Source organism: Dermacentor albipictus, chromosome 9 (assembly GCF_038994185.2).
Source record: "Dermacentor albipictus isolate Rhodes 1998 colony chromosome 9, USDA_Dalb.pri_finalv2, whole genome shotgun sequence".
Lineage (NCBI taxonomy): Eukaryota > Metazoa > Arthropoda > Arachnida > Ixodida > Ixodidae > Dermacentor > Dermacentor albipictus.
In genome coordinates, this window is record NC_091829.1 from 106,252,494 (window position 1) to 106,278,135 (window position 25,642).

General features: G+C 46.2%; 1 protein-coding gene across 16 annotated transcripts in view; it reads left to right on the forward strand.

Annotated features, from left to right (window-relative positions):
* Positions 1 to 25,642, forward strand: part of LOC135907219 (phospholipid-transporting ATPase ABCA3-like) — a 456,174-nt gene that overhangs the window by 304,678 nt on the left and 125,854 nt on the right. For all 16 annotated transcript variants that reach the window (XM_070525189.1, XM_070525199.1, XM_070525188.1 and 13 more), the window contains 3 exons: positions 4,324 to 4,576; positions 5,685 to 5,737; positions 12,690 to 13,134. In XM_070525189.1, coding sequence (XP_070381290.1) covers positions 4,324 to 4,576; positions 5,685 to 5,737; positions 12,690 to 13,134 — 751 coding nt within the window. The remainder of the gene's footprint in view (positions 1 to 4,323; positions 4,577 to 5,684; positions 5,738 to 12,689; positions 13,135 to 25,642) is intronic.

Sequence of the window (25,642 nt, forward strand, 5' to 3'; positions counted from 1 at the left end):
AGCAGTCTTAGCGGATACAGTTTTGGATGGACTTAAGTTTTATAAAGAATTAATTTTAAGGAAGAGGGCGCTTTGGAAAAGTTACAGCGCAGGTAGCCAAGAGTGCGGTTAGCATTGCGGGTTACGTAATCAACGTGCATGTTCCAGGGTAGGTCGTTAGTAATATTAATGGCAAGGTATTTGTATTGTAGGAGTTAACGGGATTCAAGGGGGCCCCTTTAAGGTAATCACTGTGGTTTGTACTGCGAGGGCGCCGGGTTATTCTCATGGTGTTACATTTATTAACGTTTAATTGCATAAGTCATTTGTCACACCATAGAGATAATTGATCGAGATTTTTTTGGATATTTAGTGAATCAGATAAATTTGTTATTTTATTGTAAATTACGCAGTGATCTGCAAAAAGCTTAACTGATGAAAAAACAATACTGTCAGAAAGATCATTTATATGTACAAGAAACAAGAAAGGGCCCAGTACAGACCCCTGTGGTACGCCGGACGTAACAGAAGAAAGAGCAGAAGAATAATCGTTAGCAGTTACGTATTGAGTACGGTTTGAAAGAAAGTCTTTAATCCAGTTAAATACGCTAGTGTCGATATTAAGTTTACTAAGCTTGAAAACGAGTAAGTCATGAGGTACTGAGTCAAATGCCTTTGCGAAATCGAGAAAAATGCAGTCTATATCGAAACCGAGGTCAGTAGCTATAAATAGATCATTTCTAAACGTCAGTAGTTGGGTCTCACACGAAAGCATTTTCCTAAATCTATGTTGAGAATTATTAAAAAAATAATTGTTCTAAAGAAATTCAATTGGCTGCGAATGTATGATGTGTTCTATCATTTTGCATGGTATTCTAGTCAGTGAGATCGGAAGATATTTATCTGCTGAATGAGCATTACCTGTTTTGAAGATAGGGACCAACTTCCCCACCCTCCAGTCGCTGGGTAATGTTGAACACCGTAACGATTGTTCAAAAAGTTTTGAGAGTATGATTACTGAGTACACTATGGTCATTTTCAGCATCTTTGAGTTGAGTAGGTCAGCACCAGCGGAAGAGGAGATCTTCAGATTGTCAATGAGCTTGGTAACACCAATTCAATCTATAACAATGGGGTCCATAGGGGGAAAGTTTTGGTCAGGTAAAAGGAGTAATAATGCAGGAGCAGCTGTATTGAAGACGGAAACAAATGCGTTGTTTAAGACTCTGCAAGACTGGCTAAGTGTCGTCGCTATCAGATAACTGTATGAGTCGTGTTTTTGAACCACTGACAAGGTTCCAAAATTTGCGAGTGTTTGTTCGAAGTACCGATGGCAGGGTGTTAACAAGAAAATAATCTTTTGCGCACTGAATCGCACCAGTATATCCTTTATGTCGGCTCTAGACAGCTGATGGCTTCGTGAAGGCTGCTTTGTCACGCGCCTGATTCGGGTTAAAGTGAGACGCTGCACGAAGGAGAATTCACTCACCGCTGTAGCCGCTCTTCAAGCCAACGTTCTGACACGAAGTGCGCACGTGATCGTGTGTGCGTTTGTGTATTTGGGGTGCGCGTGCGAGGCGTGTGTGTGTGATTGGGTGTGTTTGCCTGTGTGTGCGCCTGCGTGCTGTATGGGTGCGGGATCCTCTATTTGTCTGCGTGTGTTGTGTCTGTATGTTGGTACATACGTAGGCGTGATCGTGTGCATCCGTGCGCGCATGGTGCGCGTTGTGTGTATGTGTATTTGATCATGTGTGTTCTTGTGCGTGTGTGTGTGCTTATGGACGTCTGTGCCTGATATGTGTCTGCTTGTGTGTTTGTTTGCACGTGTATGCGCTTGTGTGTTCGTACACGCGAGTGCGTGATCGTGTGTTTGTGTGTGTTTCTGAAGTTGTGCATCCTTGTGTGTGGTACGTATGTGTGTGTGTGTGTGTGCGTCTGTGTTTGTGCGTGCATGTGTGTGCTTGCGTGTGTGTGTGTGTTTGTTTGTGTGTGTACGTGATTCCGTGTGTTCGTGTGTCTGATTGTGTTCATCCCTGTTTGTTCGAGTTCGTGCGTGGGGCGCTTGATATTGTGTGTGCGCGCGTGCGTGCATAGTCGTGTGTGTACTTTTATCTTTGTGTGTCTGTGCGTTCCTCGTGCATGTATGTGTTCTTGTGCGTTTGCGTGTGTGCTTTTGTTTGTGTGTGTGCGTGTGAGCTTGAGTTGTGCGTGATTGTGTGTGCGTTTTTGTGTGTTCGTGCATGGTGCGTGTACGTATGTGTGTGCGTGATCGTGTATGTGCTTGCGCGCGTGTGCGCGCATGCTTGCCGGGTGTATGGTGCGTGATTCTGTGTGCCTATGTGTTTGTGTGTGTACCTATGTATGTGTGTGTGCATGTTGCACCTATCGTATAACAAAAAGGACTCATCGCATCGCACATTGCACGCTTTGCTAATAGTAAGATAGATTCTTAAGGATACGAGATAATAATCTTGTTGCGTACTAGAATTTAACGCGAGACATACATATATAGTCACGCATATCCCTCATGCGATTACATTCGACATTCGATGACGCACTTTCCACTATTTTTCGTTAGTGTTGCTCGTCTATCTGATACAATTCCTCCTAACCAAAGATGAAGCTGTAAGTTAATACTTACGTGTCTCAATTTCTTATTCTTCGCCATCACAATAAGTTCAGAGAATTTTACACGAGATATTACAGAAGATATTGCAGCAATGGGCCGTCCAGCAGGCTCGCGCAGCGGCCGCCAGGTATTCTCTGTCGGTCCCTGCGTGGGAGACGCCCACTGCGCGCTGACGTGCGTCCTGCAGGACTTTTATTAATGTTTTTCCAATCCAATATTGCAGAAGCACGGCATGAAGGGTACGATTAAAATTTTGTCATTATGCATAGCTCTTAATTTTGTTCCCGTGCGATAACGCTTAGTTGGCAAAGATGTCGTGGCGCCGTGTGTCGTCTTTTCAGGGACACCGCATTATTTCAACCCATAGTAACTTTGGGTAGCTGATCCTTAGTTACCCTCGGCCCAAATCAAAGAATTTCACAGTGAGGTTAATGAGGGGAGCTCCACAGTGAGGGGAGCTCTGCGGCGGCGAAAGCCGGCATTCCACGACGCGCTCGATATAAGATGCAAACACAATGTAACATTTGTCGGCTATTCAAATAACTTTGAAATGTTATCATCAATGATTATATACCAAACCTTACCTTTCGTATATAACTCAATGAAATAGGCAACACATTATAGCTGCGGCTTTTTAAACTTCTAAACCGTAATGTTTGTTTCTAATGTCAGCGTTATCCAGGCTTCAATTTGCAAGTCAGCTAGAAGTTTCCACAGCAGTGGTAGTGAAAGCTGACGCCTTCATGCTGCAAAGCAGAATGCGTGAAAACCTTCACTCTAGCTTGCGAACGACTCTCTGTGTCATTGAAGGGAACGCTGCGGTGGGAAATCGCACACAACTAAGAGCGCTCCTGAGAAAACATTATACTACATTCTCAGGCATACCAGTTTAAGCAGGTGAAACCATAGACATCTTACTTGCAACGAATCAAGACGATTTTGTTGCGAGACGAAAGGTGCGAGGCGTCTACGGCAACGAACGGCGCCTTTACTGAAACGGCCACAACGACCAACGTCGTTCCCGTCGTCTTGTACCCACAACCAGTTAGAAAATAGGCACCCAATCTAAGGAACATTATTGTTTAATCAACCCGTCAAAAATGTGCAGTAATGGATGCCCTATCTTATTGTGATGAATATGAAATGACCGTTTAAAACACGCATGGCAATATTCACCAGTCATGTGTTAAATACGAGTCACTTTTCCTGCTTTGTTGTTTCCTATTGCATTTGAGCAAATGCGACGCCGTCTTAAATAGATCCTAAACGCTCATCTAGTGCCTGTTTATACCTAAATGAAAAACAGCAGCGACACGCTGCCGAACAACTTGGTGCACTGAGATGCGTGCAGAATCTCCGCTGCTGCAGCTTCGCCTTCATTGGCGCAGATAGTTGTCCATGTTTATTATATGACCCAGCTACGGACATGAGCCTTAAGCCCTCGTACTTGGGGAAGACATTGAAAAGCCACCGGTGCAGGTCGCTGTTTTTATATCGATCAGCTGCCAGATTAGCATACATCTCTGAAGGAACAATATATTTTTCAATTCCCACCTGCACGGATGCCATCACAGCGCGAGTAAACTGAATTCTTGACTGCCTGCTGGCAGCGTAACCCCGTAGCTGCCCTTAGCCAATTTGGCTGTTAACCTGTGTTTCTGTACACAAGCCGTGTAACGACGACTCGTCGTTAACTGCCCTTTGTATTCACGCAGGCGTCGGATACAAGCTGACGTTCTCCAAGGTGAAAAATGCTTTTAAACTTCATGACGCCATGCATATCGTCCACAAGACTATCCCTGCGGCAGTGGTCGATGATGAGAAACAAGAAGAGGTGTCCATCGCGCTGGGCACTTTGGACAGCAAAGATTTCCCGGCCATGTTCAAGGCACTGGAAAGTTCCCTCGAAAAGCTGGGCATTGCAGGCATTGGAGTCACGGCCGCCTCGATGAAGGACGTCTACCTGAAGTAGGTTGCTCTGGATATCATTGAATGAACATAAAATTATTGATTTTGTATTATCAATGAACAATTCACGACAATGCTTTAGTGAGACCAGAAGAACACAACACAAGCTAATTTCATGATGACACAGCGCAGCACGACCGGACGAGGATAAAGGAGAATTTTACACACACAGCGCTTCGTGTTTGGCCGAACATGAGCAGTGAAAGGAAACGCCGCTTTAGAGCAGCTTTATCGAGCTCCTGTGGGATTAGCGGCTGTGAGTCACATGATTCATTACAGTAAAAAATCAGGGAACCATGCGAAGTACACGTACGCAGAACTGCCCTTTCTTGTTAAAATATGATGCGGGCAAGAGAAAAACAGATACGAAACTGAACAGGGACAAACAAATAAAGACGCAGTAAAATCAGAAGCACGCATATGAATTATCAGTGGAAGAATATCAACAATATGTTGAGGACTTGCGAAAATCTATTGAGGAACGTGAGACTGAGTGCTTCGGCTAGCTAACCTTGGCCCATGAACAGGTAACATGGGAAGAGTTAATCCCGACCCGTCGATAAAATGCTGCATGTATTCCATTCGTTTCAACATAGTAAGTGCGAAGGTCTAAATTCTTGAATGTGTTTACACGTCGCGCTTCCTGTCACCAGCAGCTGGTTGTGGCGTTTAGAATGTTGAACCTGTGCGCTTTGTTTTTTCTGCATTGAGTGCTTTTAAACAACAAAAATATTTTTATTGGAAAAGCATGCGGTGTCAACTGGTTATTCATGTGGTTGTGATTAATGAAAAGTTAAGGCCCTCGGATCCCCCTTTTTTCATTTTCTGACAGTACATTTATGACGTATTTGTTTGGTGATTCCCATATGTTTTCGTTCTATGAGCCCCCTTCTAAACATCGGAAGCTTGGAGTGCATTTTAAAGAGTAGAAGACCAGTAAAAGATCAATTTTTTTCTTGAGCTTTAGACTACGCTTGCGATACAATTTACAGGAGAAGGAAGCGAGACATGTACCTGCACTAAAATGAGCAGAAGATTCTTCATTATTTAAATCCACGTCTTCCACAGTGGCTTGTTCTCATGATAGTGTCCCTGTGTTACCCTACAGGATAAACCTGGACTGGGCTCCAGGGGGAAAAGCACGAGAACAAGCAGTAGGAGGTATGTAATTTTTCAGATAAATTTTGTTTTCTGGATAATTATCACAGCTAACATTCAATTTCAAATCCAATTTCATATTAAATTTCAATTCAATCACTTCACAATGCTCCAAACATTTGAATGGCCGCGCCATTTTTCATCATTGGCTGTAGTCCGTAAGGAGGCGTTGAGAGAGCGAACACTACTGACCTGGCAACAAAGTCCCGTCACGTGATCTTTGCAGAGAAGTGGAAAGTGAGAAACTGCAGAGAGCAAGAGCGCTTCATGCGCTGATCGCGTCGTTCCGTAGCGAGTGTGGGGCCATCGATGATGAATAATTTCCAACCGCAACTGATGGAAACTACTGTGCGCGTTTTGGATCCTAGTGTAATATCAGATAGCTTTAGTACAGCATAAATAGCATCATTCTACACGCAATAAAACAGCCGGTTTGGACAACGCATGCGTGGAACGCTACAGCATCCCCGCGCTTGGTTGCGTGCTTACGCTGTATTTAGAATTGAGCGTCAGGTGCTTACGCTCGCGAAGGCTGTTTAACGTAGAAAACATTGCAGTATCTTCGAGACGACAGTCCCGCGCCTCGGATCCATGAAGTGGTCGTCCTTAGCTCTTTGGTCCATTTCTTCCGAACACGCGTTTGTATTTGCTTTAGATTTGTGGTATGATGTTTCGACAGCAAAGCATTAGTGACAACTGGGCCTTGTATCCGAAGTGCATCCTTCATTTTTAGACACTTTAGGCTTAACGAGTTGCTTATATTTACGTGCTGATGACGAGCATTTTTGAACGCGCGGATAATTGCCTGATAAGTATGAATGCCAATGATGCCGACGCTCCTTGGCGTCAGTTTACAGATATGTGCCTTCGTGGCTTCGATTCCTTTGTGCCGAATAAAGGGTACGGACTTCATAAGTAGACGCCACAGATGACGCGTAACCTCATCAACTAAGCTACAAGCTTAGGTGATTAAACGAGCTACACGCGTAGTCGCCTACCGTGAGTGCTCTGCGCGAGCTGGTAGCGCACGCTCTACGAGCATCAAAAGATGAATATTTTCAAACAGCGTTGCCAAACATCATAAAAATGGTCCAACAAAGTTCTGGACCTTCATAAGTGGGCAAACGGGACTGTCACAAATGTCAAATTTCCTGAAGGAATGATCTCAGTATCAAGGGAAATTTCCCAACATTTTAACACTTATTTTCGTAGTCGGTTCTCACGAGCTGTCATGTGCCGATCCACGGTTTCTGCTCCAGCATTTGAGGTACCATTCACTTACTATCCAAGGGCACTATCGGTGTTCCCGAATGTGAATGTTAAAAAGTCTTCTTCTTGCGATATTATTCTAAACGATTTTCTCAATCGATCTGCAGAAACTGTCGCGATATTTATTTTTATATTATTTCGTACGTCGTTGATCACAGGAAGACAGTAGGACTTTTTCCTATGTCTAAGAAAGGAGACCGTCTTATTGTAAAAATTGTTGCCCTATTTCTATAATATGGTTTTGTTGTCATTTATTTGATCAAGTCATCGCTAAGCGAATTAACGAATTTCTCGAGAACACTCAAATGTAACACTTCACCAGCATGGTTTCAAAAAAGGATGTTCATCGGTAAGCCAACTAAATACGGTGATTCACTCACTAGCCTCTTCTCTTGACACTAACGGAGAAGTCGACATCATTTTTTAGATTTTAGCAAACATTCACTCATAACAATATGTTAAGATGCACTGCTACCACCTATTATACATTAGATAAATGATTAATTCAGCAATTGTAAACAATAAGTAGTAATCGACGGGCAACAGTCAGACTCTCAACCGACTCGCGGTACATCGGGAGTACCGCAAGGCACTGGGCTAGGACCGTTACTTTTCATTTTCTACATTATTGCCATTGTAAATCCACTTGACTCAGGCATTATTATTAGCTTATTTTCTGAAAATCGTGCTTTGTACAGGGATACAACTGTCCATGACGATCAACAAGAATCGAAACACTTAAACATTTGATAATGGTGCAATATATGCGAAGGCTTCTGAAACGGAAAGTCTTGTTTTATAAATTACGTGAAAAAAGAAACACTTATGCACACCTATAAACAAGGGCGGACAGATTAAGAAGACGTTACTAACTACAAGTAATTGGGAATCGCCATAGCCATAGCCCGGTGCAGCGGTGGCGTAGAGGTAGAACACCCGCCTCGCGTGCAAGAGGTCCGTGGTTCGAATCCCGGTGCCGGCAATTTTCCTCCGGATTAAAAAAAATCCGCATGTTGATAAAATTGCACAAACAGGCCTGCACTGTGGCCTGATCCCGGTGACCAGAACCGGTACCGCACTCCCTCACCAGAGCAGGATTGGCCACCCTGGTGCAGTACTTGGCCACAACCTCCTATATGAACACAACAATCAAACCCCGGCCCTCAGTCCCCAGCAGCTGCGCAGCAACTGACCACGGCGGCGGTCAGACCGGCGACGCAGCAGAGGGTGCTAAGAATCACTGGCTCCGGACAGGCCGCCATTGGAATATGAACCTGGCAACGTTAAACGCAAGAACGTTATCTAGTGAGGCGAGTCTAGCAGTGCTATTCGAGGAATTAGAGGGCAGTAAATGGGATATAATAGGGCTCAGTGAAGTTAGGAGGTCAAAAGAACCATATACAGTGCTAAAAAGCGGGCATGTCCTGTACTACCGGGGCTTAGCGGAGGGAAGAGAACTAGGAGTCGGATTCCTGATTATTAAGAATATAGCTGGTAACATACAGGAATTCTATAGCATTAACGAGAGGGTGGCAGGTCTTGTTGTGAAACTTAATAAGAGGTACAAATTGCATATTGTACAAGTCTACGCCCCTACATCCAGTCATGATGACCAAGAAGTCGAAAGCTTCTATGAAGACGTGGAATCAGCGAAGGGTAGAGTGAAAACTAAATACACTATACTAATGGGCGACTTTAATGCCAAGGTAGGCAAGAAGCAGGCTGGAGACAAGGCACTGGGGGAATATGGCATAGGCACTAGGATTAGCAGGGGAGAGTTATTAGTAGAGTTTGCGGAACAGAATATTATGAGGATAAAGAATACCCTCTTCCGCATGCGGGATAGCTGAAAGTGGACATGGAGGAGCCCGAACGGCGAGACTAGAAATGACATCGACTTCATACTCTGCGCTAACCCTGGCATCATACAAGATGTGGATGTGCTCGGCAGGGTGCGCTGCAGTGACCACAGGATGGTAAGAACTCGAATTAGCCTAGACCTGAGAAAGGAACGGAAGAAACTGGTACATAAGCAGCCGATCAACGAGTTAACGGTAAGAGGGAAAATAGAGGAATTCCAGATCAAGCTGCAGAACAGATACTCGGCTTTAACTCAAGAAGAGGACCTTAGTGTTGAAGCAGTGAACGACAATGTTGTGGGCATCATTAAGGAGTGTGCAATGGAAGTCGGTGGTAACTCCGTTAGGCAGGATACCAGTAAACTATCGCAGGAGACGAAAGATCCGATCAAGAAACGCCAATGTATGAAAGCCTCTAACCCTACAGCTAGAATAGAACTGGCAGAACTTTCGAAGTTAATCAACAAGCGTAAGACAGCTGACATAGGGAAGTATAATATGGACAAAATTGAACATGCTCTCAGGAACGGAGGAAGCCTAAAAACAGTGAAGAAGAAACTAGAAATTGGCAAGAATCAGATGTATGCCTTAAGAGACAAAGCCGGCAATATCATTACTAATATATATGAGATAGTTCAAGTGGCTGAGGAGTTCTATAGAGATTTATACAGTACCAGTGGCACCCATGACGATAATGGAAGAGAAAATAGTCTAGAGGAATTCGAAATCCCAAAGCTAACGCCGGAGGAAGTAAAGAAAGCCTTAGGAGATAAGCAAAGGGGGAAGGCAGCTGGGGAGGATCAGGTAACAGCAGATTTGTTGAAGGATGGTGGGCAGATTGTTCTAGAGAAACTGGCCACCCTGTATACGCAATGCCTCATGATATCGAGCGTACCGGAATCTTGGAAGAACGGTAACATAATCCTAATCCATAAAAAAGGGGACGCCAGAGATTTGAAAAATTATAGACCGATCAGCTTACTGTCCGTGGCCTACAAACTATTTACTCATGTAATCGCAAATAGAATCAGGAACACCTTTGACTACTGTCAAGCAAAGGACCAGGCAGGATTCCGTAAAGGCTACTCAACAATAGATCATATTCACACTATCAATCAGGTGATAGAGAAATGTGCGGAATATAACCAACCCTTATATATAGGTTTAATTGATTACGAGAAAGCGTTTGATTCTGTCGAAACCTCAGGAGTCATGGAGGCATTACGGAATCAGGGTGTAGACGAGCCGTATGTAAAAATACTGAAAGCTATCTATAGCGGCTCCACAGCCACCGTAGTCCTCGATAAAGAAAGCAACAAAATCCAAAAAAAGAAAGGCGTCTGGCAGGCAGATACGATCTCTCCAATGCTATTCACAGCGTGTTTACAGGAGGTATTTAGAGACCTGTATTGGGAAGAATTGGGGATAAAAGTTAATGGAGAATACCTTAGCAACTTGCGATTCGCTGATGATATTGCCTTGCTTAGTAACTCAGGGGACCAATTGCAATGCATGCTCACTGACCTGGAGAGGCAAAGCAGAAGAGTGGGTCTAAAAATTAATCTGCAGAAAACTAAATTAATGTTTAACAGTCTCGGAAGGGAACAACAATTTACAATAAGCAGCGAGGCAGTGGAAGTAGTAAGGGAATACATCTACTTAAGGCAGGTAGTGACGGCACATCCGAAACATGAGACGGAAATAATCAGAAGAATAAGAATGGGCTGGGGTGCGTTTTGCAGGCATTCTCAGATTATGAACAGCAGGTTGCCATTATCCCTCAAGAGAAAAGTGTATAGCAGCTGTGTTTTACCAGTACTCACGTACGGGGCAGAAACCTGGAGGCTTACGAAAAGGGTTCTACTTAAATTGAGGACGACTCAACGAGCTATGGAAAGAAGAATGATGGGTGCAACGTTAAGGGATACGAAAAGAACAGATTGGGTGAGGGAACAAACGCGAGTTAATGACATCTTAGTTGAAATCAAGAAAAAGAAATGGGCATGGGCACGACACGTAATGAGGAGGGAAGATAACCGATGGTCATTAAGAGTTACGGAATGGTTTCCGAGAGAAGGGAAGCGTAGCAGTGGGCGGCAGAAAGTGAGGTGGGCGGCAGAGGTTAAGAAGTTTGCAGTGACAACTTGGCCACAATTAGTACGTGGCCGGGGTAGTTGGAGAAGCATGGGAGAAACCTTTGCCCTGCAGTGGGCATATACAGGCTGCTGCTGATGATGATCGTGGTGGTGATTATTATTATTATTATTATTATTATTATTATTATTATTATTATTATTATTATTATTATTATTATGAGTAAGCGATCTGCACGAGGCACAGGCATACTGACGCCTTCTATAAGTGTTCCTCCCGAGGAAATCTTTGTTGAACCGCAAAATTCATTAAGCTTATATAAATATTTGTCTTGCCAAAGAAAAACGTCAGTCAAGATTGACATGGAGGTATGTGCTTACTTTGGTACAGGGTTTATGCCTTCGTAGCCTAAAATGAAGTTATACGGTGTGATTATACGAAGACGTTAAATAATATTTGAAAACAACCGCTTGGAAATACAAGTACAATGAAAGTTCCTGCAGAGACATGCGTTAATGGTGGTGAGCATGGGTGACGGATGATACGTGTTAGTCACTGACTAACGAAAATTCATTACTCAACTTCTAGCGTCACCGGGCTAATCGAAATTTGATAATTGAAGCGACCCCTCCGTACCAGCCACATCAACTTTTACATCTGCAAAAATGCGATTACTCGCGGAAGAAAGGCACGGCGAAATTTGGCTACGAGAGCACGCAGAACCGTAAGTGGGAAGCTGCCGCGAGAGCAAGGCCACGCGCCCTCAGGCGACGTTCTGCTTGCGTAACCAGCGCTCTACCAGTGCGCTGAAACAGTGAGAAATGCCAACGCCTCCTAGATAGCACAAGGCCTCTGCACTTCGATTCATGACGTCATGCTACCATGACCGACTGCCACAGAATTTAAGGGGATTCGGCCGAGTCAGGCATGGTGATTTTCAGGTCACGGGTTTCATCTCAGTGGGCATGAAAGTGGAAAATGTTGCACCAAGTCATCGTAAGGCAGAGTGCACAGGCCTTCTATCTAGGTGGCATTGGAAATGCAGGAGCTGCAGCACGCTGTCTGCCCGCTGCTGGCTGACGAAAGTAGAACGTCACATCAAGAGGCACGGCTTCCCCCGCGCTGCAACCTCCCCTTTCGGTTTCGTGCATTGTGATCGTATCATTTGATAGTATCACGATACCGCAGACAATGCCATTTTTAGACATCCAGATATCTTGCTCATTTAATTATTTACAATACTGCTACTCTCATTTTAAAGCGTGGCAGTTGGGCGATACAGTATACATGTATATCAGTACGCATCTACGCAGAAGAGTAATTGAAAAAAAAGCAATTAAAAGAAAACAATTCTCCAAGGATGGCAATATAAGATGGAAGCTGAGTTTAGGAACAAAAATTCAAGTTTTCACATGACAGTTAATTAATATGATACTGGCAGTGAAGAACATATCGTATGATTTGTACAGAGAGTTCGCTTCAATAACCCCATTACAATGAGCCTGCAGGAATTATTAGACTAAAAGTTAATTATACCGAAAGCTTTTAGCCAGCGGCTAATTACCGCCTATCACCAGTCTCCCCGTGGTCGACACCACTGAGGCACGTCTCCGAAGGAACCATACGGTCATTTCGGAGCCGCTATTTTTAAACCTTACTCAAAGCCTTCGTAGGAACACTCTCTCTAGCCACTACTTTTTCAGCGCAATCACTCCTACGCATGCAACTTGCAGGAAAAGACATCGACGTTGTCTGCAAGCCAATTACAAAACGGCGCACGTGGGCAAGGTCGTTCTTTGCCCTTTCCGTCAAGCGTCTCTTAAGCCTTCTGCGTAGCTGGGATGTCTTCCTATTCTTTTTCGTGGCGCCGCTGGCACTGCTGGTGATATTGGCGTGGAATTCAGGAGTTGGAGCCATGGATAAGACCCTGGATCGCAGCCGTAACAAGACCCTCGAAATCCCCGTGGAACTAGGCGCCCACTTTCCGAGATCCCGCGTCGTGGTCGGCGAGTCACCAGCCACCGACGTCAGTCGAAACTTACGGACACTCGTGGAGGCTCAAGACTGCACCGTGCTCGCCACAAAAGACGCGGAGAAGGAGCTCCGCAAATATACCAACGAAGACTTTCGAAGTGCCTTCACCGTTTACCCATTGGCAGTGGCATTCGAGTCCAATGAGTGAGTATATTGATTCCATTTATACCATTGAATGCGGTTTCAGAACTTGTGGCTGATCTAGTTGATGCTCGTTTTATGATGAAAGCAATGGGAAAACATGTGAACAAACGGCCGGGCAAGCCCGGGCGTTTCTTCACGTGGTTTTGCGCCTTTCCGTCCAATAGGAGGAGTACTTTTTCATTGAATTTTATGCGTAGAAGTGTGGTTAACTGAGATATACTTGGTACACAGTCTTTCCCCCGCACAACACCAACAAGTAACGGCCCATGCAAGACTCGTAAAACAATGACCGTGCAAGCGCTAGCAACCTATAGGTTGTTCAGGAAGCACACAGATGCTATACATATTGTTTCGTTGTAGAAGTCACATATAACGGTGTATTTACAATATTTACAAAAGGCAACGATGCATAAACAAGATTGCTGTCGAGACCGATTCCACCTGCATACGTTAAATCGTCTTCCTCTGAACGACTCAACCCTTCGTTGCGCCGTAACATAACCCCAGCCTGTAAAGGCGCCATCTCGGTGTTAACTATCAGGGAATTGAACTTGGGGAAAAGCAAGGCTTCAGCCGGGGAACATGCACGACGTACGTACAATCGTCCCGCGGAGCGATCTCGTAGTTCACGTCGCCAAGGTGCGGCACTATCGTGTAGGGCCCTGTGTGGCGTTGCAGCAGCTTTTCAGACAAACCGACGCGGCAACATGGTCGACATATGAGGAGAACGGAGCCAGAAGAAAATCGAACATCCCGATGTCGCCGGTCGTACCGGATCTGCGTGGCCTGAGACTCATTGAGCATGGAGCCGGCAATCTGGCGTGCCGTGTGGGCTCGGACCAAGCCGTATTGAACATATTGAGTTCGTCCAGGATATAAAGAGTGTCTCAAAGAGCAAAGAAAGGTGTCAGACAAAGAGGAAAATAAAAGGGTGAAAAGCCAGCCATCTCGTGAGAGGCGAATTATATGCAAAGGTCACAAAAGGTAGCGTGTTGTCCCAATCACTGTAGTCGTCGAAAAGGCACATAAACAGCATCTCTTTCAACGTGAGATTGAGCCGCTCTGCAAGTTCAGCTGTCAGCGGGTGCTATGTGGTGGAAAGTTTTTGCTCGAAGTTTTTTCTCGAAAGTTTTGATCGAAGTGTTTCTTCGACTACTCTGGACAAGAAGGTGCGGCCGCGATCAGTGAGGACTCTCAGGATTGGGGGCTCAATCCCATCGCATGTGATCCCTTGTCAAGGTTGCAGTCCGACATGAATTATAAGGTAGCTGGCCCATGCCGTCGTCCAACTTATCCAAGCTGAGGACTTTAATGAAGGGAAGGATTGCTTCTCATTGACAACGAAGGATAAGGGTGTATTTACCCTATTTACATGCAGTTCACCAGTCTAGCATGACTTCGAGAGAAAGTACGTTAATCTAACACGACTGCTTGAGAGAGTGTCTCAGTCTAACATGACTGCTTAAGACAGTGTGTCGAGCATCCGCACAACAGCGGTCTATAAACACTTGGTCCCCCCCCCACCTTATACAAGGTGACGCAAACGTTCGCTGAGTCATCGTAAACCAGCCGCCGCTCTCCGGGACGGCTTACACACACACACACTCCCGCACAGGTTCACGGTCCGGAGACAACGTCAGGCGGACTTCGCAGTACTCCAAGCTGGCCATCGCAGCTCACCCGGGTGGCTATTGTCCTGCATCTTGGTCGGCGCGTGGGAAGGGGTCCCCGACGACGTTCCCGCGGCAACTCCCCCGCTCGCGGCTGACCCCATTGGCGGTGTCGTGTTGTGGCACAAACCTGCTTCGTCGAACTCATTCACTCACAACGGCGACGAGGCTAGAGCGTAACGTTGGCGTTCCTTGAAAGTTTACGCCGCCGTCGTCGATACTGGCTGGCAACTTTGCACCTCAGCTGGACCGTTCTTAACAGGGCCTGCTGGGGTGCGCCGTGATGGAAGATGACGTCACGTAAAAGGATATCTTCCACGTCAGTTCCACAGCTTCTGCGCAAAACTCGCGTGATCGCGTACCAGCCTGTGTAATCAGTCGCGACAACGGCACACTTATCGCCATATTTCGACGTCGAAAAAAGGACGAGAGATCAACACCGACACGAAGAATAGTTCTGAGGGCACATCAATAGGATGAAGGCGTCCAGCGGGCAGAGCAGCAGGGCTTTTATGACACTGACAGAGCACACGGGTTGCAATGTAGTGGTGCACAGAGCGGTACAGGCTTGGATAGTAGTAATGGTGCCATACGCTGTCGTAAGGATGCGAAACGTTGAGGCAGCCTGCAGCATAGGTGTCATGCAGCTGCTCAAAAACTGATGTCCGGAGAAGGCGTGGTACAACGAATAAATTTTATGGTCCTTCAGTACGTGAGCTGCGATGGTAGAGAATGCTGGCCCGGAGCACGAACTTGCGAAGCGTGGGCTCCGAATATCCATAATTGAGACGAGCAATGAGAGCGCGTAAGCAGTCACCACTCTATTGTTCAGTGCAGATGTCGTGCAGATCAGAAATGGCCAGGACACAAGGGTCGGTGTCCTGTGCATCAAATTCAGGGCGGTGGAGAGGATGACGAAAATGGTAGTCGGCGTTCTTGTGCTAACGGTCTGACTTGTATAAAACAGCAAATTGATATTTTATGAGCGTACCGCCAACCTACCTAATCGCTCTTTAAGTGAGGAGCGCCAGCGCAAGGCGTGGTGATCGGTAACCACGGAAAACTTGCGTCCGTACAAGAAGAGCCGAGATATGCAGTTTCCTCAACTAACGCCAGGCACTTTCGTTCGGTAATGGAAAAATTCCACTTGGTGGGTGACAGGCGGCTGGCATATTCACTTACGTGGTCTGCGTTACGCTACCACTGAAGAAGTACAGCCCGATTCACGGACATTTACATGGACATGTAAACTTCAACGGCGGTAGATGGATTATAATGGGCCAGCAATGGGGAAGCCTTTAACAAGCGTACGAGGGCGGAGAAGGCTTTGGTTTGAGCAAGGCCCCATGTGAAAGCAACGTCCTTCCTAAGTAAGTCGGTTAGTGAGCTAGTCGCATCGGCGAAATTACTGATAAATTGACAGAAATACGAGCATAGGCCAACAAAGCTCTTACATCCGTGGTAGAAGACGGAACAGGAAAGTTCTAGACAGGGCGAATCTTGTCAGGGTCGGGTTGATCGCTAGCGGCACTGAAGAGATGGCGAAGAACAGTAATTTGACGTTGTGCAAAGGGGCTCTTGGGCGAGTTCAATTGCAGGCTTGGGCGTTGGGAAACAGCAAGGACAGCCGATAGACGCGTTAGATGACTCGCGCAAGTTGGTGTCAGAAATAAGAAATCGTCTAAATATCACAGAAATGTGGACCATTTATAGCCGCGAAGTAAGGAGTCCATCATTCTTTCGAAGGTTGCTGATGCATTACAGAGGCCGAACGGAATAACCATGGTTTGGTATAGGCCGTCAGGCGTTACGAAGGCAGTTTTCTCACTGTTCACGTCATCTACCGAGATTTGCCAATAGCCTGATCGAAGGTCTATCGATGAAAAGTACTTGGCTCCGTGCAAGAAGTCTAAGGCGTCATCAAAACGCGGCAAACGGTAGACATATCCTTACGTGTCATTTTGTTAAGGTGCCTGTAATAAAAACAAAACGCCCACGAGCGTCCTTCTTCATGACAAGAACAACAAGGGACGCCCACAGACTGCATGATAGCTTGATAACGCCTTCAGTCAACATCTTGTCTCCTTCTGGTTGCATAACTTGTCATTCAGGATGTGGAAGACGGTATGGCTTGTGGCGTATTGGATTGGCGTCTCCGGTGTAAATGCTACGTATGACAACCGATGTCTGGGCTATACGGCGGCCATCAAGGTAAAAAATGTCATGGTAAGTTTCCGAGAGATGGCGGAGGTCAGCAGCTCTTGCCGGAAGAAGATCAGGTGCAATCATATTGCTAACTTCGTCTGTGAGAGTCAGTGAATTGGAGGTTCCTGTAGACGGCAACAGAATTTCGGCGTCATCAGCCGATGTCTCGCAATCGTTCACAGGCGAGATGTCACCCAAAGACTTGCCTCCAAGAAGAGTTTGAGACGAGCGGTAAAATTAAGGAAAGAGAGCGAAGTCTGATTGCCTTTAACTGCGAGCGTGGTATGGGGAATGGCCAAGTTTCTTTCAAGCAGTATGTTAGCGGTGGGACTTTCTAGAACAAAGAAGCCGTCAGGAACAGATAGGAGGGACAGTACTCTGAAATACGCAGTGATATGAAGCCACAAGCAGATGTCCGTGGGAGAGTATAACCGTGGTTTTGTGACTGGTAGCCTACACTCCAAGAAAAGTTTCCACCCTTTGGAGCGCCCCTTCTGCCACACAAGAATTACCATCATCTGCCTTGATGCGTTTCCTTTCTTGAAAACGCTGGGCCCACTACTTTCCTGTTGGGAATGCTATCATGCTGATAACGCCCATGCCGTTCATTACTGGAAAATACCATGCCCACAGCGTTAAAGAAAGCAAACGCATCAAGGCAGATGACAATTATTGCTGTATGGCAGAAGGGGCACTCCAAAAGGTGCAAACATTTCTTAGAGTGTATAGGATCCGTGGGCAGTTCAATCTGAATCACACTAGACGCGCACTCAAAGAGGACTTAATGGGCGTTGAACAGTCTAAGCCGAGTCTAACGACGTAAGGGTGTTATTCCAAAACGGCAAGCAAAACAGCCGTTAGGCGCGCCGTAGTGCCAATTTGAGAGGTGCAAATACCAAGCGCAGTAGGCGTTCCTTCGTCAGCGACGTGGAGGGAGCGTGATCCAGCGGGTGTGAGAACTTTGTTGATACGTCGGCTCAATTAGGCACTCATCACGGGTACATGCGCGCCACTGTGAATGAGTGCTAGGACACTGATGCCATTGACTAAAACATCCATCAAGTTCTATTTGGTCGTCAACGGGATAAGATGGTTTTTCCGTCAATTCGTAAATATAGCGTCACCTCCGGGGGGTGCATAGCTTACTTTTCCGGACGCGGGCGTCGGGGCTAAATCGGGGAAGGCGGGCGACGAACCTCTGGCAATAGGGACGACTGTCAACGAGCTGGTGGCGAATGGGACTGGTGAAGTCGGAATGACGACGACACACTGTTGCAACGAGCACGAGGGTAATTGTTTGGCTGTTGCGGGGCCATTGTAGGCTCGTAACGACACTCGCTCTGTTCGGGGCGAAAAAAAGGGGTGAATGACGGTCACAGAGGGGAGGAGACCATACTGTTGATATAATGCCGACAACGGGACTGATACGCAGGCAGGCAAACCATATTGGCCGATCATCTCCGGTTCGCCCCTCGGCTTGATTTCGGTATCGTGCACGATACCGCTGAAGAGTCGATGGACCTAGAGCATGAGACAGCTGTCAAGCGGCAACGGCACATACAAGATTAACTCCAGCATTAGCTAGTTGTTCCCGAACTATTGCCTGTCCAAATGGTGCTATACGTACGTTGGTCGATGTACTGGAGCAGGAGAGAAGAGCTGCAGGAGCCATGGCTTCAAGATATCGCCCCACTATCCGCGTATACGGAATCAGGGTGTAGATGAGCCATATGTAAAAATACTGGAAAATATCTATAGTGGCTCCACAGCCACCGTAGTGCTCCATAAAGCAAGCAACAAAATCCCAATAAAGAAAGGCGTCAGGCAGGGAGATACGATGTCTCCAATGCTATTCACAGCGTGTTTACAGGACGTATTCAGAGACTTGGATTGGGAAGAATTGCGGATAAAAGTTAATGGAGAATACCTTAGTAACTTGCGATTCGCTGATGATATTGCCTTGCTTAGCAACTCGGGGGACCAATTGCAATGCATGCTCACTGACCTGGAGAGGCAAAGCAGAAGAGTGGGTCTAAAAATTATTCTGCAGAAAACTAAAGTAATGCTTAACAGTCTCGGGAGAGAACAGCAATTTGCAATAGCCAGCGAGGCACTGGAAGTCGTAAGGGAATACATCTACTTAGGGCAGGTAGTGACGGCGGATCCGGATCATGAGACGGAAATAATCAGAAGAATAAGAATGGGCTGGGGTGCGTTTGGCAGGCATTCCCAAATCATGAATAGCAGGTTGCCATTATCCCTCAAGAGAAAAGTATATAATAGCTCTGTCTTACCAGTACTCACCTACGGGGCAGAAACCTGGAGGCTTACGAAAAGCGTTCTACTCAAATTGAGCACGACACAACGAGATGTGGAAAGAAGAATGATAGGTGTAACGTTAAGGGATAAGAAAAGAGCAGATTGGGTGAGGGAACAAACGCGAGGTAATGACATCTTAGTTGAAATCAAGAAAAAGAAATGGGCATGGGCAGGACATATAATGAGGAGGGAAGATAACCGATGGTCATTAAGGGTTACGGACTGGATTCCAGGGGAAGGGAAGCGTAGCAGGGGGCGGCAGAAAGTTAGGTGGGCGGATGAGATTAAGAAGTTTGCAGGGACGGCATGGCCACAATTAGTACATGACCGAGGTTGTTGGAGAAATATGGGAGAGGCCTTTGCCCTGCAGTGGGCGTAACCAGGCTGATGATGATGATGATGATGATGATGATGATGATGATCCGCGTCAGGTCATCTGATGATGATTATCACTGTACTCCTAGCCTGTCGTTGCAAGAGGATGTCGCAGATGTGTTCGGCTGACGTGCGAACGACGTTGCGCTGTAGCAGTTCTTGGACTACTCAAAGCACTGACACTCCTTTATGATATCTTGTACTGTTCCACATTCTCGCACATGAGCAGGTTGAAAGCATCGTCAGTGATCCCCTTCAGTACATGCCCAACCTTGTCCCACTGAGCCGTATCACTGTCGGCGGTACAGCACAGAGCTAGCACGTCCTTGGTGTAAGATACGAATGGTACTTTGGACGTCTGGGCACAGGTCGCTTTCTTAGCAGTACTCTTTGATCTGGCGGGATGGCCGAACAGGTCCCTCAGCTTCTGTTCGCACGTGTCCAGTCCTTTCCTCGTTGTTGTCATACCACACCTTTGCCGTGCTTTGTAGGTAGAATACCCATTTAGCTAACATCATCGTCGGATCTCATTTGTTGTGGCCACTTACACGCTCATACGTGGCGATTGAGGCTTCCACGTCGAGGTGATCGTCGGGGCTACAGAACGTTCCTGAACCATGTGGTTACGCCTGCACAACGTTTGTATATATATATATATATATATATATATATATATATATATATATATATATATATATATATATATATATATATATATGCGTACCACTTTAAACAATTGTCTGAGCGTGTAAAGGAAGTCTGCTTTGGCATTTATCGCCAGTCTGCTTTTTAGTGTACGCCACGGATTCCGAAATCAAATAATGTTCCTTAGAAATGCTCTCAACATTAGCAGCTGCACAAAGAAATTCACAATAGGCCCCTTATAAAGGTCTCAGTGAAACCAAATATGTCAATGGCAAACAAAAAACTGCCGGAGTTTATTTTCCACAATCATGCACAAGATCGTGTAGAAAGCTTCATGGTGACTTCAAAACTCAACATTGCGACTGAAGCGTTGACCATTGTGCGTTATTTATTACGTGAAGTGTGTACTACAATTTTGAAGATTCACGATGCGGGCGTATTAAGCTCGGTGATAAAGGTTGGCACATCACCGAGAATGACGTGCGCAGCGCATCAGTCACGGTGGCTGAGGGATGACTTAGATAAGAAGAGACGAGGGGCAGCACGGATGACGTCACTGGCCCAGCGGGCATGGTGCCAACTCGCCGAGGTAGCGCGGCGCAGAGCGGGTAACTACAGCGCTAGATCTACCGTGGCGCTCGGAGAGTCACGTAATCAGTTTTGATTCGGTGCTTAAAAAGAACAGTTTGATAAACAATAAGACGATAATTAGGTTGGCAATGAGCGCAGAATTTCGACCGAAAAAACGCGCTTACACCAAGTTTACCATTACATAAACATATAGAACTTTTTCGGCAACAGCCGTAACGCAACTTGTCGGCAGTGCTCGCATGATGGCGAAACCTGTCGTGCAGACAGTCGTGACAGTGACCCACTTGTTGCCTGTTGTATACGAAGGAAATTGGCCTAGGATATTTGAGGCCGACGGGAAAAAAGGGTCCGGAAGGGACATCGACGGCGTGTAAGCGTCCAGAGGTTATTACAGCAGGTCGTTTGCGGTGCTGACGGAGTACACAGGCAGTAATGTAGTGGCGGAAGGAGCGATACAGCAGCGTCAGCAAAAGCAGGGTCGTACACGATCGTAGTACCGGACACACTGACGTAGCCGGCGATAGGTGCGTCATGCCACTGCTCAAGAACTTATGGTCTAATATGTGAAAGTAGGACGAGCAAAAGTTCCGGTCATCAGGGCGAAAACTGCGTCGGAACAGAACGACTCCGTCACCTGTGTACTGATGGGCTTACAGTGGGTCCAGCATACACAGAAACTACGTGATTGATAAGGAGCCGTAAAGAGGCATCATGGCATTGCTCAATGCGAACGTCGCGCAAGTCTAAAATGGCTAGGACGCAAGCATTGGTGTCGTGGACATCATGGTCTGGACTGTTGACCGGGTGACGGGAGAGAGAGTCGGGGTTGATCTGTAAAAGCAAAACCTATCTAGAAGAGTAAAAGTGCAGGCTGGTAGCTGCAGCGCCCGCCGACCCAGTCGTCCACTCATGTCTTTCGGCGATTAGAACCAGCACAGGACGTGGTGGTCAGGGATAACTAAGTATGGCCAACCAAATAAGCAAGGGCGGAACATGGCTACTGCCCAAACTAACGTCAGCCACTCGCGTTCCGTAATAGAAAACTTACGTTCTGTGGGTGAGAGAAGGCGGCTAGCTACGCAATTACGCGCTGTGCGTTGTTCTGGTGTCTCTTTTGACGTCTCTTTTGTCTCTTTTGTGTAGGTCTGTTAGCGGGCGTGTGGCGTGGCTAATGTTCTTCATGAAGCGACGGAAATAGGAGCATAGTGAAACAAAGCTATTGGCATCTACTGTGAACGATGGTACGGGAAAGTTATCGACGGTGCGAATATTGTCAAAGTCGGGTTGAACTCCTGCGGCACTGACAAGTTCGTCGAAAACAGTATTCCGGCGATATCCAGAGTGGCGCTAGTTGAATTGCGTTGAAGGCCGGCAAGTCGAAAAACATCAAGGGTGGCCCAAAGCCGTGTAAGGTGACTCGTAAAGGATGGGGGGGGAACTAACATAGACAAGTGGGTCATTTATATCCCCGAAGTATAAAGTCCCCGGATTTGATGGAAGGTTACCAGGGCATTACAGACGCCGAATGGCATAACTTTTAATTAATAAAGCAAGTCTGCTGTTACGAAAACGGTCTTTTTACCGTCCATGTGTGTGCGTGTGTGCGTGTGTGTGTGTGTGTGTGTGTGTGTGTGTGTGTGTGTGTGTGTGTGTGTGTGTGTGTGCGTGCGTGCGTGCGTGTGTGTGTGTGTGTGTGTGTGTGTGTGTGTGTGTGCGTGTGTGCGCGCGAAGTGACTTTAGAGAAAATGGAAGAGATCAGTGCAGTTCCGTAACTGTCTCTCACAGGAGAACACTTGAGCAGCACTGCATGGGGAAAAGCGTGTGGGGAGAAAAGGATGAAGAGAGCGGAATGGAGAAGGCGGCAAAAAAAACATAAGAAGCAAATGCGAGGCTCAGAGCCGCGCTCTTAGTTGCACCGGACTGCAACAGTCAAGTAGTGCCGCAAGCGCACTCGACGACAGACGAGTAGGCAACAGGAAAAAGCAGCACGTTGGCCGTGTCGCAAGGTAGTCCCAAACGCCGATACGATGAACACAAGTCCGTGCGCTCCACACTGAAAGCAGGAAAGTGAAACAGGACGTGCCCGAGCGTCTCCACATCGGCGCAGTTGCTGCGCACAGGGCTGCCTTTTCCCTGCAGCCTGTGTAGTCTGGCGGCCGTATGTAGCATCCGACACGCAGGCGAAGGAGGAACGAGCGGTCCTCGCGGGAGAGTCCAGCGCGGGGGAGGAGGCGAGGGGGCGTACCTGCCGCAACACGCGGGTCCGGGTGCCGCGCGCGGAAGGGGCGCAGAATCGTCGTCTTGGCCACGTCAAAAGGGGTGAGCGAGGTGGCGATGGGGAAGCGATCGGACTGAACCTCCTTAGCGAGGGAGTCGGCCACCTCATTGCCCGGTAAGTCGATGTGCGCCGGGACGCACTGCAAGGCCAAATCGCAGCCCCGCCCGACGAGATGGCGGAGTTTTGAACCGACCCGTTGCACAAGCGGAAGACCGACATAGTCCTTCGCAAGCATGCACAGTGCCGCGCACGAGTCAGATAAGATCGCAGCGGAAACGACACCGCTCTGCTGTAGAAGTAGGTGAGGCGCAAGGTCGATCGCAGCGAGTTCGGCCACCATCGAAGACGAAGCAAACTGAAGGCGCCACTGTCGCGTAGCGGAAATGTCTGGCGCAGAGCACGCAGCAGCACCGGAGCCATCACTCGACAAAGAGCCGTCGGTGTAAAAGAGCAGCCGGTCCCCTAGGCGCTCGCAGAGAAGTGGCCCATGCCCGAGCCCTCGAGGGTGTGGAAGCGGCAACACGAGGCGCTGGCCCTGTGGCTATCGTTGGAGGCGCTTGATGTGGTGCAGCGCTTGCTTCCTCGAGCTTGTTGAGGGCGGCCAGTTTCCCGCTACGGCGAGAGTTGCTCCCACTAGCGAACTGCGAGGGAACCCTTAGAGCTGGCGGATTATGGATCGGTGCTCCATATCGATGGCTTTCTAGTTGGCGTCTCTGGGGTTGAAATTGAAATTGAAATTGATTTTATTCATTATAGATTACAGGTTATAAAATAATAATATACAGAAGGAGGTCCCGTAGTCAATGACTGTATCGGGACCTCCTGGTCTTTATAAATATGCGTTTTCTAAAGCAACGAATAGAACTACATTAAAATCATGTATAAGCAAACGTGGAAGAAAGTAAGTACTGGAGAATACAAAACAAGATTACGAGCTAGTTACAAGAAATCTAACGAAGGAAATTGTACAATTGCAGGGAGCAAATGTAGCAAAACTAAATGAACTAAACGAATGGAACAGTAACGGACAAAACATCTTACCCAAACATGCAATACAAAAAAAAAGAATTTCAAATATACTTGACCATGAATGCAACAATAGAAGCAACAACAAAACAACTTCGAAATACACCTGACTATTAAAAGAAACGATAGGTATCAGGACAGCGGAATATTAGAAGTAATAAGGGTGAAGAAAAAAGAGAAAAAAAGAAAATAAAATAAAGTTAATGGAAAGTATCTTGTGTTGGAAGAAAATTCTTCAGATGTATCTTTTTTTTAAATATGGATGTTGAACGGGAAGTTTTGACGCAAAGTGGTAAGGAATTCCAAAATTAAAAGGCTGCAAAATGAACTGATTGTTTGCCATAGTTGGTGCGCACCTGACGTAAAAATAGATTATTGTGCAAAGCAAATTGGGACATTAGTATTTATCAGGCATGTTTTAGGAATTATACATGCAGGAACTTCATTATTCATTAACTTAAATATAGGTATACCCAGATTATGCAACACAGTTTCTTTGACAGACAGAATGTTATTACAGTGTAGCTATGGGAGAACGCTAGTATTACAGGGACTAGAGGTGACTATTCTAGTTTTGCAATGTTTGAAATGAACTGAGGTGAGTATTATATGTATTTCCTCAACATATTAAGGAATAGTTACTGTGCGAGTGTATAAAGGCATAATATAGCGAGAGAAGTGTACAACAGTTAAAGAATTGGCGGGCTCTAATCAGTAACCGAATACCGTAAGCAACTTTCTTTTTAATATTCGAGACATGATAATAAAACTTGAGGTTAGAGTCTAGTTCTACCGCTAAGAATGAGCAATGAGTGCTAGAAGGGATTAAATGGGAACCACAAATCAGCAATGGAACTCAACAAGATGGTTTCTGGGGGGTATAAATGCAATAAACTTGGTTATCGAGGAATTAATAACAAGATAATTATTTATGCACCAGTTTGAAATCTTATCCAAGTCATTATTGAGTTTAGTAACTAAGAACGAAGTATTTTTATCGTAGTGAATAATGGTTGTGTCGTTGGCGTACAATACACATTGTGAGGATGTTAGACAGTCAGGCAGATCATTAATGTAAATTAAAGATAATAAAGGTCCGAGGATAGTACCCTGTGGTACCCCTAGGTTAGTAACCTTAGCTTCTGAAAAAACATAGAAATTTTAACTATGTTATGTCTATCCTGCAGGTAGGCTCGTAGTAACATTAGTGCTGGTCCAGTTATGTCGAGAGCTTCCAACATTAAAAAGAAAATGTGATGGTTAATACTGTCAAAAGCTTTCGTAAGATCAATAAAAACTGAACCAGCAAAGCACCCTTTATCAAAAGCTTCCTTTAAGCGATCCGTTAGGAAGATAAGAGCAAGGTCGGTCGAATAGCCAGGATGAAAACCATACTGAA